The sequence below is a fragment of the Python bivittatus genome, unplaced genomic scaffold, assembly GCF_059951505.1.
Source record: "Python bivittatus isolate LINGU-HERP-01145 unplaced genomic scaffold, Pbiv_v1 ctg000960_np1212, whole genome shotgun sequence".
NCBI classification, from domain to species: Eukaryota; Metazoa; Chordata; class Lepidosauria; order Squamata; family Pythonidae; genus Python; species Python bivittatus.
The window spans coordinates 10,522,395-10,538,041 of NW_028277124.1; the positions used below are offsets into that span (position 1 = coordinate 10,522,395).

The 15,647-nt window shown below is 37.1% G+C and overlaps 1 protein-coding gene across 1 annotated transcript in view; it reads right to left on the bottom strand.

The window, feature by feature from the left end:
* Nucleotides 1-2,103: 2,103 nt before the first annotated feature.
* The window catches only part of DZANK1 (double zinc ribbon and ankyrin repeat domains 1), a 54,343-nt gene continuing 40,799 nt past the window's right edge, over nt 2,104-15,647 (bottom strand). Inside the window, exons 8-11 of the mRNA XM_088131450.1 lie at nt 12,692-12,911; nt 7,550-7,653; nt 5,441-5,512; nt 2,104-2,219 (exon numbers count right to left, since the gene is read on the bottom strand). Coding sequence (XP_087987576.1) covers nt 2,187-2,219; nt 5,441-5,512; nt 7,550-7,653; nt 12,692-12,911 — 429 coding nt within the window. The 3' untranslated portion in view covers nt 2,104-2,186. The remainder of the gene's footprint in view (nt 2,220-5,440; nt 5,513-7,549; nt 7,654-12,691; nt 12,912-15,647) is intronic.

The following is a 15,647-nucleotide window of genomic DNA, read 5'->3' on the forward strand; positions in this document are numbered from 1 at the left end:
GAGAATCTCCACCAAATGTGGAGACTTCTCTAAACAGAGAATTGTGTAGCAGCAGAGAAGTCCAATACAAGCTAAAATACATGTTTTGTACCTGTATATTGTATAAATCAACAGTTATCTAATTTCATATTGTTAGGTTGAGTTGCAAAAATGCAATGTTAAATTTTAGTAAAATAAAGTCTGATTTTTCATGCATTTTGGAAAACCTTTTTTGTAGTTCCTTGTTTGTAGTTGCTAGCCTTGCTCAATTGTGGTTTACTAGGCAGGTATACTAGGCAGCCTATTCAAATATCTGAAGCACTATCATGCAGAAAAGGGAGCATGGACTAACTGATTCTTGTAAACATTGCTTCTTAAGGCTCTATTGTTCTATTTATTTACATAATAATTTATATCCCACCTTTTATTTTAGGAGCTCAAGGAAGTATGAAGACACTCTTTCTTCCTAATTCTTCCATGACAAAAACAATAATGTGCAATCATATTCATGTGACTTTATATGCAAGGAAATCTCTAACTACTTGCTTTTTAACCTCTGGTTTTGATTTAACTGTCAAAATCTGTATAGTCTGAAACAAACTGGTGAGAAATCCTCCTGTTTACCTCTTAGCTGTCTCTGTTCTTCATTAACTATAAGAATATGTCATTTGTACAAACAGTTCATATCCTAATTTGAAAAGTGAGGAAACTTATCATGGCAACAAAATATACCAACTATTCAGGGCAAAAGATTTGGAATAATTTTTATGCCTGTTTGTTTCTCAAATCAGAAAAGAACATTTCAAAAAAGGGTTACTAATAAAGTTAATTTCTTCTACTCTTCTGGAAAGTTCTATTACAGTCCAAAGTTTGTCTTGGTCATTTCAAATGATTCAACAGATCTAACTTCATAAAATTGCCACAAAATTGATACTCCTAGAGCCTCCATAATTAATACTTGTGTATAATATATCTTTACTCAAATTAGCCTTTTATCATTTATGGCTAAATCTATTGAAAATTACATAATTTCTTTAAGGGGGTAATATTAAGGGTAAAATCTGAAGAAGGAAAATTACTTTGGGGAATGCTGGAATTTGTCCTGTCTGAGATAGTGATTTCTTCTGTTTAAATTCCTGCTTTATCTGCTTTACCAAAGACTTCTAAATTACCTTCTGGAACTGAGAGATTTTGGGAGATATGGATCCCTAGATACAGCCTTCTAATTTGCTATTGTATGTGTGTTTCATGGAAGAGAGCCAGTTTGTCTAGTGATTAAGGCTCCAGGCTAGAAACCAGAGACTGTGAGTTCTAATCCTGATTTAGGCGTGAAAGCTGGCTGGGTGGCATTGGGCCAGTCACTCTCTCTCACCCCTGATGCCAGGCTTGGGCAAAAGCTGGTTGGTCAATTTCTGTCACAACCAACAGATCAACATTCAGTTAATCTGAAAAATGTGGACCTTGCACATGCAGGAAAAATGCTAGGAAGAAAAAAAAAGTGAATTCCACAGATAGTTAAAAAAAGAGGGGGAACTGAGATCAGTTTAGTTTGGTGATATGGAGTGACTTTCTGGAAATTAATGCTAATTATGGGGATTTATTTATTTATTTTATTTTATTTATTTATTGGATTTCTCTCCCACCCATCTCCCCTACAATACGGATTTAGTTACGAAGCCGGAGAGGAATTACCAAGAAATGTTCCCACTAACATATAGATAATTTATGCAGTCTTCAATTCATAGATAGATAAATACAACAAAATAGATAGACAGAAATAGAACCAAGATGACAATTTTAAAAAGTTTAAATAAACTCAGTTTAAAAAAACAACCATAAACATAAAATTGGAAAAAAAAAAAAGGCAGAGGTACAAGTTGAAAAAGCCTATCCTGCCAAAAGTGGAGAGATACAGTTGTGGATCATTACCATAAAATGAAAATTAATATTAATGCCATAAAAAAGTGAAGCAAATAGGCATGTCAAAGTGAAAAGGAGTGTCATAAATGGAGTAAAAAATAAAAAGGGCTGAAGGAAAAATCTGTATAGCAGAAGGAGGAGAAACAGATACCAATGTGATTTTCTTTGCTTTCCTTCCCAAAGTAAAAATTGGACTCAACCATCTTCAGTGTAGCATCATTTGCAAAGTAAATGTTCTTTTTTACACTAATGGTATCTTCTCTTTTTACTTCTTTTGACTTTTTAATTCAGGTTTGAAATTCTCTGGCTCTCTCCAATGGCTAAAATAGAGAACAGTACAATTGGAGTCAAGTAATATTCATGGTATAGTAGGAAACATGTGAATTAAGTATGTCACATCATAACATCAGTATCCTTAGGAAAACCATTTTCAGGATAGTAATTATTTTATATTTGTATATTTTGTGTTGTAAAATTATTTTAAAAATATTCCAAATATTTTACTGCAATATTTATTCTAATTTTTGAAATAGTGTCCTTCTGAATTTTAACATTTACTAGTTTGTAACTAATCAAATTTTGTCACATTCATATTAAACAATATTATTCCTTTTGAGAGCTACTGACTGTCCATTGTGTCTCAGTGAGTAACTGCTAACCAAGTAGAGACTTTGGGAGGAATAGAAGGCAGACAGATTTCACAGAAAAGCTCGCTGAACAATTAATCAGGAAGAACAAAAATGGAGTTGGGGAGGAGAGATGAAAGGGTACTCTATAAAAAAAATCCTTCTAATACTGTATATAGCTGTTAAATAAGAAATAGAAGCTTGTTGATTGTACCTTAAGAAATAAAATTGAAGATGAATGGAGGGGCATCTGCAGGCTTGAAATAGAATACACGTGGTATGTTTATGCTCTTGCCTGAGAATTGCTTGCATACACTTCCAGGAAGTACAAGCTTGAGGAAAAAGTCAGAGGAGTGGAACAGCAAGCAGCCACAGAACCACTCAGATGAGAGACTGGTTATTAGATCAAAGAAAGGAGGTGGTACAGCAAGAACTAACAGAGGAGGCAACTCTTCCTTATGAAATGAAACAAAGGAGCAAGTCCCATCAATGAGAGTGACAACAAGAAGCAAGAGGTATATGAGATAGTTTGCACTGCTGGAACTCAGAAACAACTTTGAAACTCACACAGAAGAAATAGATTCTCTCCAGGAAAAGAAAAAGAGATCTATGGAATAGGGGAAAGGATTGTGGATTCCTGAAGTTCAGTGGGGATGCAATTTCACTCTGCAAATATACAAAAAGGAAAATCACTGTTGTTGCTGACTTACTGCTATGAGAAATCAAAACAAATGTGTAATGACTGGACCATCAGCTTGTGAAGTGAGTTACCTACCAGAAGCAAGGATCAGTGTTATGACAGAAAAACTTCCAAGACTTATTAAGTCTTCTCACAATTATGCCCACCTGCGGAGACAAATGATACCTGCAAAGAAAAACTACAACTGTATCACCATGGAGTTTGAATATCTAGGAAGGAAAACTCATGGCCCTGAGACTCAGGTGGTATTTTGAACCTTACTTTCAGTCTGTTTTAGAGGAATGGAAAGAGAAAGATGAATACTACAATTGAATAGGCTGAGGAGTACAGAATAGCCTTGAAGAAGGAAGAGGGGGTAAGAAAGCAGCTCAAAATATCTTGTCTTGATTCTGTTTGGCATAAAAGAGGCAAAGGAAAATTCTGACAGGCTTTCAAGATTCTACTATTATATCCTATAACAATAGAGTTCCAGTAGTCCTTGTACTGTGTGTTCTCTGACCTGGCCTACCTCAAAGCACCAATATCTGGCTACTATTGGCAGGTTTGGTTTCTTGGGCAATGGTTTTAATTGCTTGGAGGACTGTTGGCATGAGAAGGGTTGTACCTCATAAGAACTTGTAAAAATGTTTTTGGTCAATGCATGGCAAGTTTAATCAGGATGGCTTTATACATAATCCTGTGGGAATGAAAACTCTATATGAAGACCTCAATCAGATGCTACAAAGAAAAAGAGATCTATGGAATAGTGGAGAGGATTGTGGATTCCTGAAGAGATCTTCACTCCCAGGCAAGTCTGAGAAAAATTGCATAAAGACTCTACTAGAGAAGGGATTTAATGGAAATAAAAATATATGCATCATAAATTGTGCACGTAGAGTAAAACCTTGGTTTAAAAGACCATTGAGGAGGAAGGGATGTCCATTAAAGTTGAATATCTGTTAAGTGCAAAGATGGAAAAAGAGGGAAAATACAATGTGGTGGGTGAAAGAGGGAGGGAAAGAGAGAGGTAATAGCTATTTTTTTCTGGCTTGAGACAAGCCAAAGGATATAGAGGGAAAGCATGCCCCTTTTATGCACTAGAGAACACATGGAGAGGCTGCCTAAGTGACCTACACAAGTTGGATGAAAAATGGGGTGCTATAGGACAGGATGGGAAGGGTGGGTGGTACAGTAGGCAAAGTTATAGAAAGCAGTGCCCAAGGATTCTGGTGCAAACTGCTAAAGAGCGAGAAGTCACCTCTGGAAAGTGGAGGAGGTGAAAAATTCATCTGTGCTAAGATGACTCAAAGGGGCTGCTGAGTTCAAGGTCACTTCTTTCCCTGCTTCACATTCAAGATGAAGAATCAGCAACAGTGACTTCTCTCTCTCCTACTTAGAAGAAGTGGAGATAATGTGCAGTGGCTGCTTTGCTTGGGGTCCCTTTTCTCCCTCCTTGGCATTCAAGACAAAGAAAGCAAGGGTGGTGCAATGTTCAGATTTCTTTCTCTCCTATTGAGGGGAGGCAGAGTGTGCATGCATCAAGGAGACAGAAATAAGGAAAAAACTTCTCTCTCTACTACTGGAGTGGTGAGCAAGGTTTTAGCAAGATGAAATGTAACTTTAAAAAGTTCTTTACATAGATGAGCAATAAAGGACAGACAAGTTTCCTTGGGGAAGAAAAACTGATTTTCCCTTATAACACATAAATGTGACAGACAATTGTTATTCACTTTATGGAATCTGATGCCCCTGATACCATTCTGCAGCTGATTAAATCATTTTCATTCCCTTCCTATGGACTGAGATGTGGATCCATGTGCACATATGTGTATGTTTGTATTTGAGGCTAAAAGAACAGGTGAAGAACCCTGCCTGCAAACCTCCAGCCCTACCCACAGCTGACATGTGGGCCCATTTTCCATCACAATATGTGGTATATCTTGTCCAATTCCCTAATTCCCTAAACAGTTGCAGGAAACTCTTGAAAATAATCTTAATTAAAACATGATAACAGTGATGTCCAACAGGCATGGTGATAGTTATTCAAGTGAATTCATGCCCTAAAATATGTCTTCAAATCCTCTAAAATGCTCAGAGTTCCCCAAAGAAGTAAAAAATTCCTGGTTTAAAATAATTCAACTATTTCTTTAATTTCAAAAAAAGTGATTTATTCCACCTACAATTAGAATTACTGGTACTGAAATTTTCCTATATCAGCTTAAATGTTCATACGAACCTTTTTAGCGAGTGCATAATTGATCTGGAGACTGACTTGATAACCATCCTTATGGACAGTAGCAGAAATAAGCTAAAGAAGACAAACAGTGATTAGGTTTGCTTTTTCCTTCCTTCTTCCTATCTGAGGAAGAATAGCTCTAATCATTTACTTAACTAAATAAACCAATGAGGACTAATAATATATTGAATGTTTATCTATACAAGACAAATATGTTCCTGAGTAGAAAGAATAAACTTCAGTCTGCTTCTGATGGATTCATACTCACCTGAAGATTTGATTTCTGGGAGTACTATTGGTATTTCAGCATAGAACCAGAAGGGTCTAGGAAAACCACAGTCAGGAATACTTTGCCCAGCTTCGAATGTGTCTATTCTTGAGATAGTCAGATCTTGTCATGATAGTTGAAGCCTTAGTTATCTCTAGATTCAGTTACTGCAGTGCACAGTGTTTGAGAGGAACTTCTTGGTGGCCATGCCAAAGCAGCTTAGTTCTCTGTCTTAGGTTTACTAACCTTTCTTATTCAGGAAAACATTGTTCCTCAGGGAATGAAAACTTTATCTGCTATTTCATTTTGGCTACTGTGTCCCCCTGCTTTTGTTAAAACCTTTTTAAAAATATTTCATGCATCTTTGTGGGAACCTTGGACTAGATTGAATGAACCATGCCATGTTAGAATTGAGTTATTTGAAACACTGGCACCAACATTAGGCTCACCACCTCATGTAATTATGACTCAATTCTATTCTTCAGGATCAAATCAGGAAATGAAATGGTTTAAAGCAAAATTAAGGTATTAATTAACAGCAATTGTAAAGTATGTCTATTAGAATGTAAGTCTATTAAAATGTAAGTTTGTGTTTCTAAAAGAATGATTGGGTGGCTATTTTAATTGTTTTAAGTAGAAATAGGAAATGGCTAGGCCCCATTAATATGATTCCATACAGGCCTCAGTGTTCCCTTCTACTGATAGGTGAGCAAGAGCTGAACAGGAAGGAGAAGGGCCACAACTATAGATAACAAATGGATGCAAGAGTTTACACAGTATCATTGGAAGGAAAAGAAGAAAGAAATTAAAAATGTTGGCCAAAAGGCAAATTATGTGACTTCATTCATCCAGACCCCATTAAAGAATTCTCCCTGGATAGTGTAGAAGTCACTGGCAGATTGAAACATTTTCACATTTTATGAAAAGAAGGTTTTATTTCTTTCATATACTCCCTTCATTTCCATTCTTCACTTTCCCTCAAAGTGATGAAGGAGATGCTTACTATGTGTTCTCTTTGTTCTACAGAAAGGAGCAGTCAGTCATTCAAAAATGTACTACTTCTTAACATGGAGACTCCAGCTATCTCTCTTGAAACAGAGAGAAAGAGAAAGAGAGAAGACAATAGCAAGAAGAGAAAAACATTGACTTTACTTCCATTTGATCTTTTCTTGAGAAGAGACATTTAAACAGACTGGCTAATGTACCAACTTAAAAGACATACAGAATGAACACAAATACAAAAAGCAACAGGAAAAAACTACTGAAGTACAGGTAGACCTTGCTTAATGATTGCCCTGTTTAGCGACCATTTGAAGTTACCATGGTGCTGCAAAAGTAACTTTACGACCAGCCCTTGTATTTACTATCATTGCAGCATCCCCACAGTCACATAATTGCCATTTGCATGCTTCACCACCAGCTTCCGACAAGCAGAATCAATGGAGAAGCTGCCAGTATAATCACAAGTCACGGTCACGTGATGTCTCACTTAACAAGCCACAGTGACTTGCTTAATGACCATGTGGGAAGTGAGATCATAAGTCTGTCAGGGTCATGTGATGTTTTGCTTAGCAACCATGTCGCATAGCGATGGAGTTGCCAATCCCAATTGTGGTCACTAACCAAGGACTACCTGTATCTCTTTTACCATGGAAAAAAGCAGCTTATGTTTTTCCTCAATTAGATGCTACATGAAAAAGCCAGGAATCAGCTAGTATCATGAACTGTACCAAAAACCTCCATTCCCAGCAAGGTCGTGCTTAAAAAGCTCAGAAGTGACCTATCAGGACCACAGCAGGAAGTTTGAGCTGTAACAGCTCCTTATATCAGAATTTTTTTACCTTTCCCATCTGAGGTTCTCCAATTAATGTCCTAAACTCCATATTATTTTGTGTATAACTTCTAAGATGTGCACAGACATGATCCAGTTGCTTCCTCCAGTAACCTGAAAAAAAATAAGGTGAGGAAGAAGATCATATAAAAAACAGAGAGTTTGCATAACAGAATATTTTAAAAAATCCTGGTATGAATTAAAAAACCCACAACTCATAAAATCATAAAGTTAGAAGTAACTTAGAGATCATCTACTCCAACCTGCTGCTCAGTGCAGGATCCAGCATCTGTCTGAACAGCTCTAGCAAAGGAAAATTTACTTTGTCATATGTCCTCCTTTTCATTGGCTGACAGCTCATGCAGTCAGAAAGTTCCATCTGATATGTAGTGAACCTCCTTCTTTGTAGTTTTAATCCACTGCTTCTGGTCCTGCCCTACACTGCCTCTTTTGTGTATCAGTCCTACAGATATCTGAAGATTGCTATCATACCTTCCTTCAGTCATCTCTTTTATAGGCTAAAGATACCCAGATCCTTTAACTGTTCCTCACAGGGAGCTTATTTTCCAGACCTTTCACCATCTTTGTAGCCCTCCCCTGAACTTGCTCTAATTTGTCACTGTCCTTTTAAACTGTGGTGCCTAGAATGGGACACAGTATTCCAAATGAAGTCTCACCAGAGCAGAGTAGAATAGAACCATTACTTCCTGATCTGAACACTGTGTTCCTGCTAATGCACCCCAAGGTGCCACTCATTACTGGCTCATGTTTAACTTGTGGTTACCAAAGACATCTAGACCCTTTCCACATGTACTATTGCTAAGTCAGGTCTCCCTGGTCCTATACTAATGCTTTATATTTTTCCTACCTAGATACAGCACTTTACATTTCTCCCCTTAAATTCCATCCTCTTAATTTCAGCCCACTACTCAAGCCTATCTGGTTCTTTTGGAAGTGACTCTTTTCTGCTAAAGTATTAGCAGCGCTTCCCACTTTTGTGTCATCCGCAAACTTATTAAACATCCCTTCAACTCCTTCATCTGAGTCATTGATAAAGATCAGTACAGCACAGGGTCTAGGACAGAGGGAAAAGGGAATGACACTCCATTTGATACTACCATCCTAACTGAAGTGGAGCCATTAATGAGCACTCTTTGGGTATGGTCATTCAGCCAATTCTGAGTCCCTCTATTATCTAGCCTGTATTTTTTCCAAAGGCTTTGCTGAAGTCAACTGTGTTGAGGTCTACAGCATCCTTCTGCTCTATTAATATCATCATATTTATTTCAGTCATTGACCAATAAAAATACATACAATAAGACACTAATGATTCTATCAAAGAAGGAGATAAGTTTAGTCTGGTATGATTTGTGACAAATCCATGTTGGCTCCTCTTAACAGCAGCATTCCTAATCAAGTGCTCAGAAACATACTGCTTGAAAATTTGTTCTAAGACTTTATCCAGGATAGATATCAAACAGATAGATCTGTCTTTTTTGAGTCCTCCTTCCCCTTTTTGAAGATGGGGATGTTTGCTCTTCCCTAGTTTTATGGGATTTCAGTAGACTTCCAGAAGTTGTCAAAGATTACCAAAACTGATTATGCAGTCAGCTCTACTAGTTCCTTAGGATATAATTCATCTGGCCCTGGAGACCCAAATTCATTTAAATTAGCTAAGTTCTCTCTTTTCCCCTTTCTTTGTCTGACCTAAACTACAGTTGTCTTCTTTCCCACAAGCATAACAGTGAAAACCTAGGGCTCCATTTCCTTTTTGACATAAGACAGTCAGAAAATAGTAATTAAGAAATTCTGCCTTCTCACCATCATCCATTACAGTCCACCAGGCTCACAATGGATGTATATCCTCTTTGGCTTTCCTTTTGTATATAATATACCCAAGAACCTGTTGAGTAGATGTTTTTTGGGTATTTCTTACAAGCCTCAGCTCAGCTTTAGCTTTTTTGGTGCAATTCCTACAAACTCTGGAGACTACTTCATATTCTTTGGTTATATGGCATTTCTTGGATTTCCTGTATATGGTCCTTCTACAGCATTTTTCTTTTTTGTAGGAATTATTTGCAATTGTGTCTTTGGTAACTCCTTTTGTAGGAATTCTCATCCTTCCCAAACACTTTTCCCTTTCAGGATTTCAACCAGCTGGTTCAATTTACCCTCTGAATTTATCAAAATTCACCCTTCTGAAATCCAGTATAGAGATCTCACTCTTCTCAATTCCTTCTCTTATGGACATCATGAATTAAAAAAATACATGATTGCTTTCTCCCAAGGTGACAATCACCTTCACTTCTTCAATTGATTTTTCCCTGTTGGTGAGTATTAGATGCAGGATAGCAGATCTCTTGTTCTTTCTTCTACCTTCTGACAAATGAAATTTGCAGCAAGGGGGGACAAGAATTTGTTGGACACAGGTTCCCAGCAATCATGATAATTGATATCCCACATTATCACTATCACATGCCTCTTTGAAAGATTGGTCATCTAACTCAGAAAGGCCTCATCTATATCTTCTACCTACCCAGGCAATTGTAATTAACTCCCACTTTTGTTTCTATCTCCTTTTATTTTTACCCTTCAATAGGATTTCCATTCTCCAATTCCTGAATTACTGTTCAAGTATATTCCTTCTTCAGGTACAGTGCAAAGCCCCCATTCTTTTTGTTGTATTTCTTCTTACTGAACAAGTTATAGCCTTCCAGTGCTGTGTGTCCAATATCATCCTATCATGTTTCAGTGATGCCTATCAACAGCATATTAATCTTCCTAGGCTAATAATCTCTAGTTCTCCCTGTTTATTTCCGATACTCTGTATGTTGGTGTAGAAATATCAGACACTTTAATGGTACCACTTAGTGGCTGGTTTTACAAAATTCTGAGCCCCTATCCTAGCTTCCTAATTCTCCCTTTATGTTCTCTGCTTTCTTGGTCCCACTCCTTGGCTGAACAATTAGTTCTAGGCTTTTGCCACCCTCCTCTTCTTCTAGTTTAATGCCCGCTTGATGAAACTGTTGAAGTGCCAGCTAAACATTATTTTCCCTGTCTTTGTAAGATGTAGCCTGTCTTATCCCAGGATTCCTTTGTGAAGGTAGAATACAATCCTTCTCAGCAATACCATCTGTATTGCCAGCTGTTGACTTCCAGGATCCTATTCTCTCTTGTTGCACCACCATGACCTTTAGTGTGAAGAATTAACGAAAAAACTACTTGTGCTTCCAGCTCCTTTGCCCAGCCTGTCCAAAGCCTCATAATCTCTGAAGACTGTTTCAAGATCTCTTCTTGCTGTGCCATTCATTTCTATATGAATCAGGAGGAAAGGTGGGATTGAATGATCTCTGTAATGTCTCTATCATGTCATGCACCTGGAAGTTAACATGTCTCTTGCGATATTGTACTGGATCTGCACAGAATCACCTTAGTGTCAGAATCCTTGCAAGATTTAATAGTAGATTTTAGAGTTGGCTAGTTGGTAGTTGCTTTTTACATGTTGCGGTTCTGCCATTGTAAAAGGTGTGGGGGGGAATGGAGGGAAAATGGATGAAGTAGAGTTAGAGGCAGATGGCTCCTTATCACAGGCGCGGGAATGCTCAAGGCCGTACCAGCGGGAGAATCAGGAGACTAGGGAGGCAAGGGGGAATGAAGGAGGGGAAAAGTAAAAAAAACAGCTTTTGGTGCGCAGAGGCTTAGTCTTAGCAATGCTTTGGAACTGTACACTTGTTCTCAATAAATGAACTTTCTTTTGAATCAATATTGGTTGCAAGGAAAGTTACTGGACTTGGGAGCAGCAGGTGGCAGATCGTTACACTTAGCAGGGATTAACCAATTCCCATATTTTTCAGGGTGAATCTTTGGTTTTTCAATCCATAGAGGCACAATTGTCTTCCACAGCTTGCTCAGTTGGCTGTGGATTCTATTCAACTTTGCTGTGAACTCTGAAATATGAGATCTTAGGAAGTTTGTATGTATAAGGCTCAGCTAACTATTTGTAATCTGGACATGTGAATAAAAGTCCTAATTAATATTAAGTTCTTCTTTAATAACTCAGTACTGATTTCTTAGCTGTAGTAATTTTGTGTTTCTTGGTTTACTCTGTGAAAAATCAATAGCTAGGCAAGGGCCTGAAATCGACACTCAATTCCTAATGATCCCCACCTTCTTATCCAACATGGACTAAAAGTAAGGTGTTAGCCACATTCACGCATATTTTTTGCTTCGTTTCATTTACATAAAGACCATACTAGAATGCTTTCTTAACTCCATTTGATTGTGAGAAAATCCAGTTCTGCTGAATCACTGTAAATCAAAGCAGTAAACTATCTTCACTTTCAAAGACAGAAATGCATAACTGTTATCCCAGTGGCCCATGCAACTCTCCAAAGATTTGAGCATAATCTCAGAGTTCCTCCAAACAGTGATGAATTTTTAATGAGACAGAAAAGGAAAAGCATCTCTTAACTGCATCTAGGTCCAGACACAACCAAAGATACAGGTCTCATGTTGTAATATGGATACACATGACTTCTTTTGGCTCTACTGTATTTTCTTTTTTTAATACATCCATCCTTTTTTTTTTAACAATTATAAAACTGCTGATGCTGCTAATGGGCAAGAATTACTTATTCTTATGGCCAAGAGTCACCACGTAGTATCTATGCTAGTTTTATCTTTATCTAAGGCTTCTGCCTTATTTAAGCCAAAAGGGAAAGATAGCTTTGAAATTAGTTTCAGTGCATATATGCATGTACACAGACACAATTTCTATACTTTCAGGAAAGCTGTCCTATGCTGACCACTTTTCATTATCATATGGAGTACCCTGCAGTTCATATTCATTCTGATCAGTCTTCTCCTTCAAGATAGAATTGGAGAAGGATGAAAAGTGAATGAATGGCTGATTTTAGAAGACAGATAGAAGAAGAAAAGAAACTGCTACATTTATAACCAAAATTACAATAAAGAAAGGAAGTCAATGGCAAGTGAGGAAAAGGTTGAAGAGAAATCTGTAAAAGAAAATATGGTAATTCAAAAGTCCAGGAATAGGAATAAAATGGACATAATGCAGAAAAATGAGAAACCTAAAGTCAACTGATAAGAGCTTCATTTTAAAACACAACTTCAAATCAGCCTTTTTTCATACCTTTTCCAGGGCTGATAGCTGTGAGCAGAGACTTGTGATCATTTGCCTTAATCTGCTTCTCCTTTTGCAAGAACACCTCACTTTCTTTCTTCTCTAAATGTTTGTGAGATGGGTAGAACAATCCAATAGTCTGAGTTCCTTGCTCTTTTTTCTCTTGGAAGTCAGGTCTTGAGGTTGGCAATGAAAGAATTGATTGTTGTTGGAACTGAAAGTTGGCATTCTGTTAAGGTAATTCAAATTATATAAAAATACCATTCATGCATTTTCCCTAAAGAAAATTAACATCATTTTTGAGGAAATTCAAATGTCTTTTTATATCTATCAAGTCTGAGCAAACATAGATACATAGCTCACTGAGAGTGTAACATCTATTATGTATATCTAGGGCACCCAGTCTCCAGATGATACTAGGTGGCAGCAAAAAGCGGGAGGTGGGTTAGTGGCTGGTAAGGGCTTGACAGTAACAGAGATTAAACTGCCTTATGTGCAGGCACTGAATGATAGATTGGTGTCCATCTAGCCCAGTATCATCTGCATCTGATGTGTTCAAACTGTATTTGAAGAACTTGAGGAGGTGCCATGAAAGCCGGGTTGGGGGGGGGGGTTGGAATAATTCAAACAGGAGCATCCATAGTAATTTTTCTAAGTTACAACAGAACCCCCCCTCCCCTCCTTCCAGGGCATTTGTGCTCATGACAACTCTGTGTGTGTTTGTGAGGCAAGCAGCAGGGGTTTCAGGATTTTTTTTAAAAAAGCTAACAGGTTCCATGGCCTGAAAAAATTTGAAAACCTCTGATCTACATGACAGTAGCTCTTCAAATCATACATCAGAGATTGTTCCTTTCTCAGTCCTGCAATCTTTTGGAGATACTGAAGAACTCTGCATACAGAACAAGTAGTCTAAGTTTATATCACAATTAATAATCCTACATACTGCTTACAAGATTACGCAGTAAAATCCTATAACAATATATAATAGCTATGGTACATAATCAATTTATGAGTTTTTCCATACTCATTTCCATTTATTTTGTGATATTCTCTCTCAAAACCTAATTCCCATATCTTCTCCAAAAGTTTTATTTATCTAAATTCTATTAATACTAATGCTTTTAATAAAGTATAAATATTTGGAAGAACAACTTCTTGTGTTATTAAAACCTATATTATGCACATGACCAAATTCTGTAAATGGCCTACTGCCTTGGATAAAAACCTCCCAATTTTAATATAATATAACCTTTTCTCTTTCCAGCGAACATATTGCTTCATTCTGTCTCTGTTAAAAAAACAAAGAGGCTGAACCAACATAGGAATCAGAAGAGATATATTTGGTATTAAAAGATCCATATATAAATCTTAAACATAGTTTGAATAGATTTATTTATTTCAAGGAGTGCAAATCTTTTCTACAATTACTGTTAAAAGATTACAATCTTGTTGGGGAAGATTTCTAAAAATCAAAATATTACCATTTGAGAATATATCTGACATCTTCCAGAATAATAAGTTCTTTCCAGCTGGATTTAAGGTTTCCCAAACATCACTAAATCCCAATGACTAAAAAAACCTGTAGCCTAAATTAGATCATCTGAACCTATGTTAAATCACTGCCTATTCTCCCTAATGCAAAATTTAATAACTTACTCAATATTTTATCACATCTGTTCCTTATTAGGGGGCATAAACTGATGAAAATGTAAATTCTTGGTGACATAACAAACAAAATATGAAAATATAATAATTGGAATCATATACAATTTTATGGGTTTAAATTTCACATTAACATTAAATAAAACTACATCCCTAGATTTACTATTCTTAGACTGTTGACCCAAACATGCATGTACTTGTGACTTATCTTTAATGTTATATATTTCTTGCAGCATTATTGTTGAAATAGACACTGATTTCAGATATTCAGCAATTCTTGTACATTTAATTACATCTCCTAAATCTTGAGCACTAAAGATAGTTGAAGCCATACCTGGAATAAGAGGACCTTGTAACAGGAATTCATGCCCCCATGACTACCCAGTTAAACTACTGCAATGTGCTGTACATATGCAACCTCTGAAGACCACCTGGAAATTGCACTGGCCCATGTGTTAACTGGTGGTAGATACCCTGACCACATTGCCCCTGTGCTACAACTCCTGCATTGGTTGTCAACAGGTTTCCCACTGCAATTTAAAGTGCTGGTTTTCAGGACTATTTCAACTGGAATTGACTCACTTGATAAAGAAAAAATACTTGTAAATCCTGACTACCATGAAGTTAGTAGGGATGAGGCCAAGAGGAGATGTTCCTTTTAATGGCCCCTATATTATGGAAGCTAAATCAGACCTCACATTATTGTTCTTCTGGAAGTATGTTAAAACAGTGCTGTTCTGAAGGGCTTTTTAAATTGAATTTATTGAAGGAATATATATGTTTATATTGTTCTACATTATTGTTTTTAATTTGTGTGTGTGTGTTGTATTATTACTATTACTGTATTATTCTGGATGTTGTATGCTTATATATTTTGTAACTGAGAGCCAGTGTGGTGTAGTGCAGGGCTAGGAGTGGAAGGGACTCAGGTTCTAATCCTCCCTTGGGCACAGAACCTGGCTGAATGACTTTGGGCTGGTCACTCTCTCAGCCATAGACTGGGAAGCCAAAGAAAATTTACCTACCAGCCCATACTAGACCTGAGTGATAGTTTACAGTCTATAACCTTCAATGAATAGGACTTCATTCAGCAGTGGATTGGTTTGGGATAAATAATCATAATCATAATTGATTTAATTAATTCTGGAGATTTATTATTTTCACTTGTTATGGATTCTGAGGCTGAAAAGGAGAACCTGGCAGACTCTCTCAGCCTGTAGTTAGGGAGCCCACAAGCTGTCAGCCACTTGAGAGTAATGAGTTGGACTGCCAGTTCACAGAAGAAGGAATGGGATCCTGAACT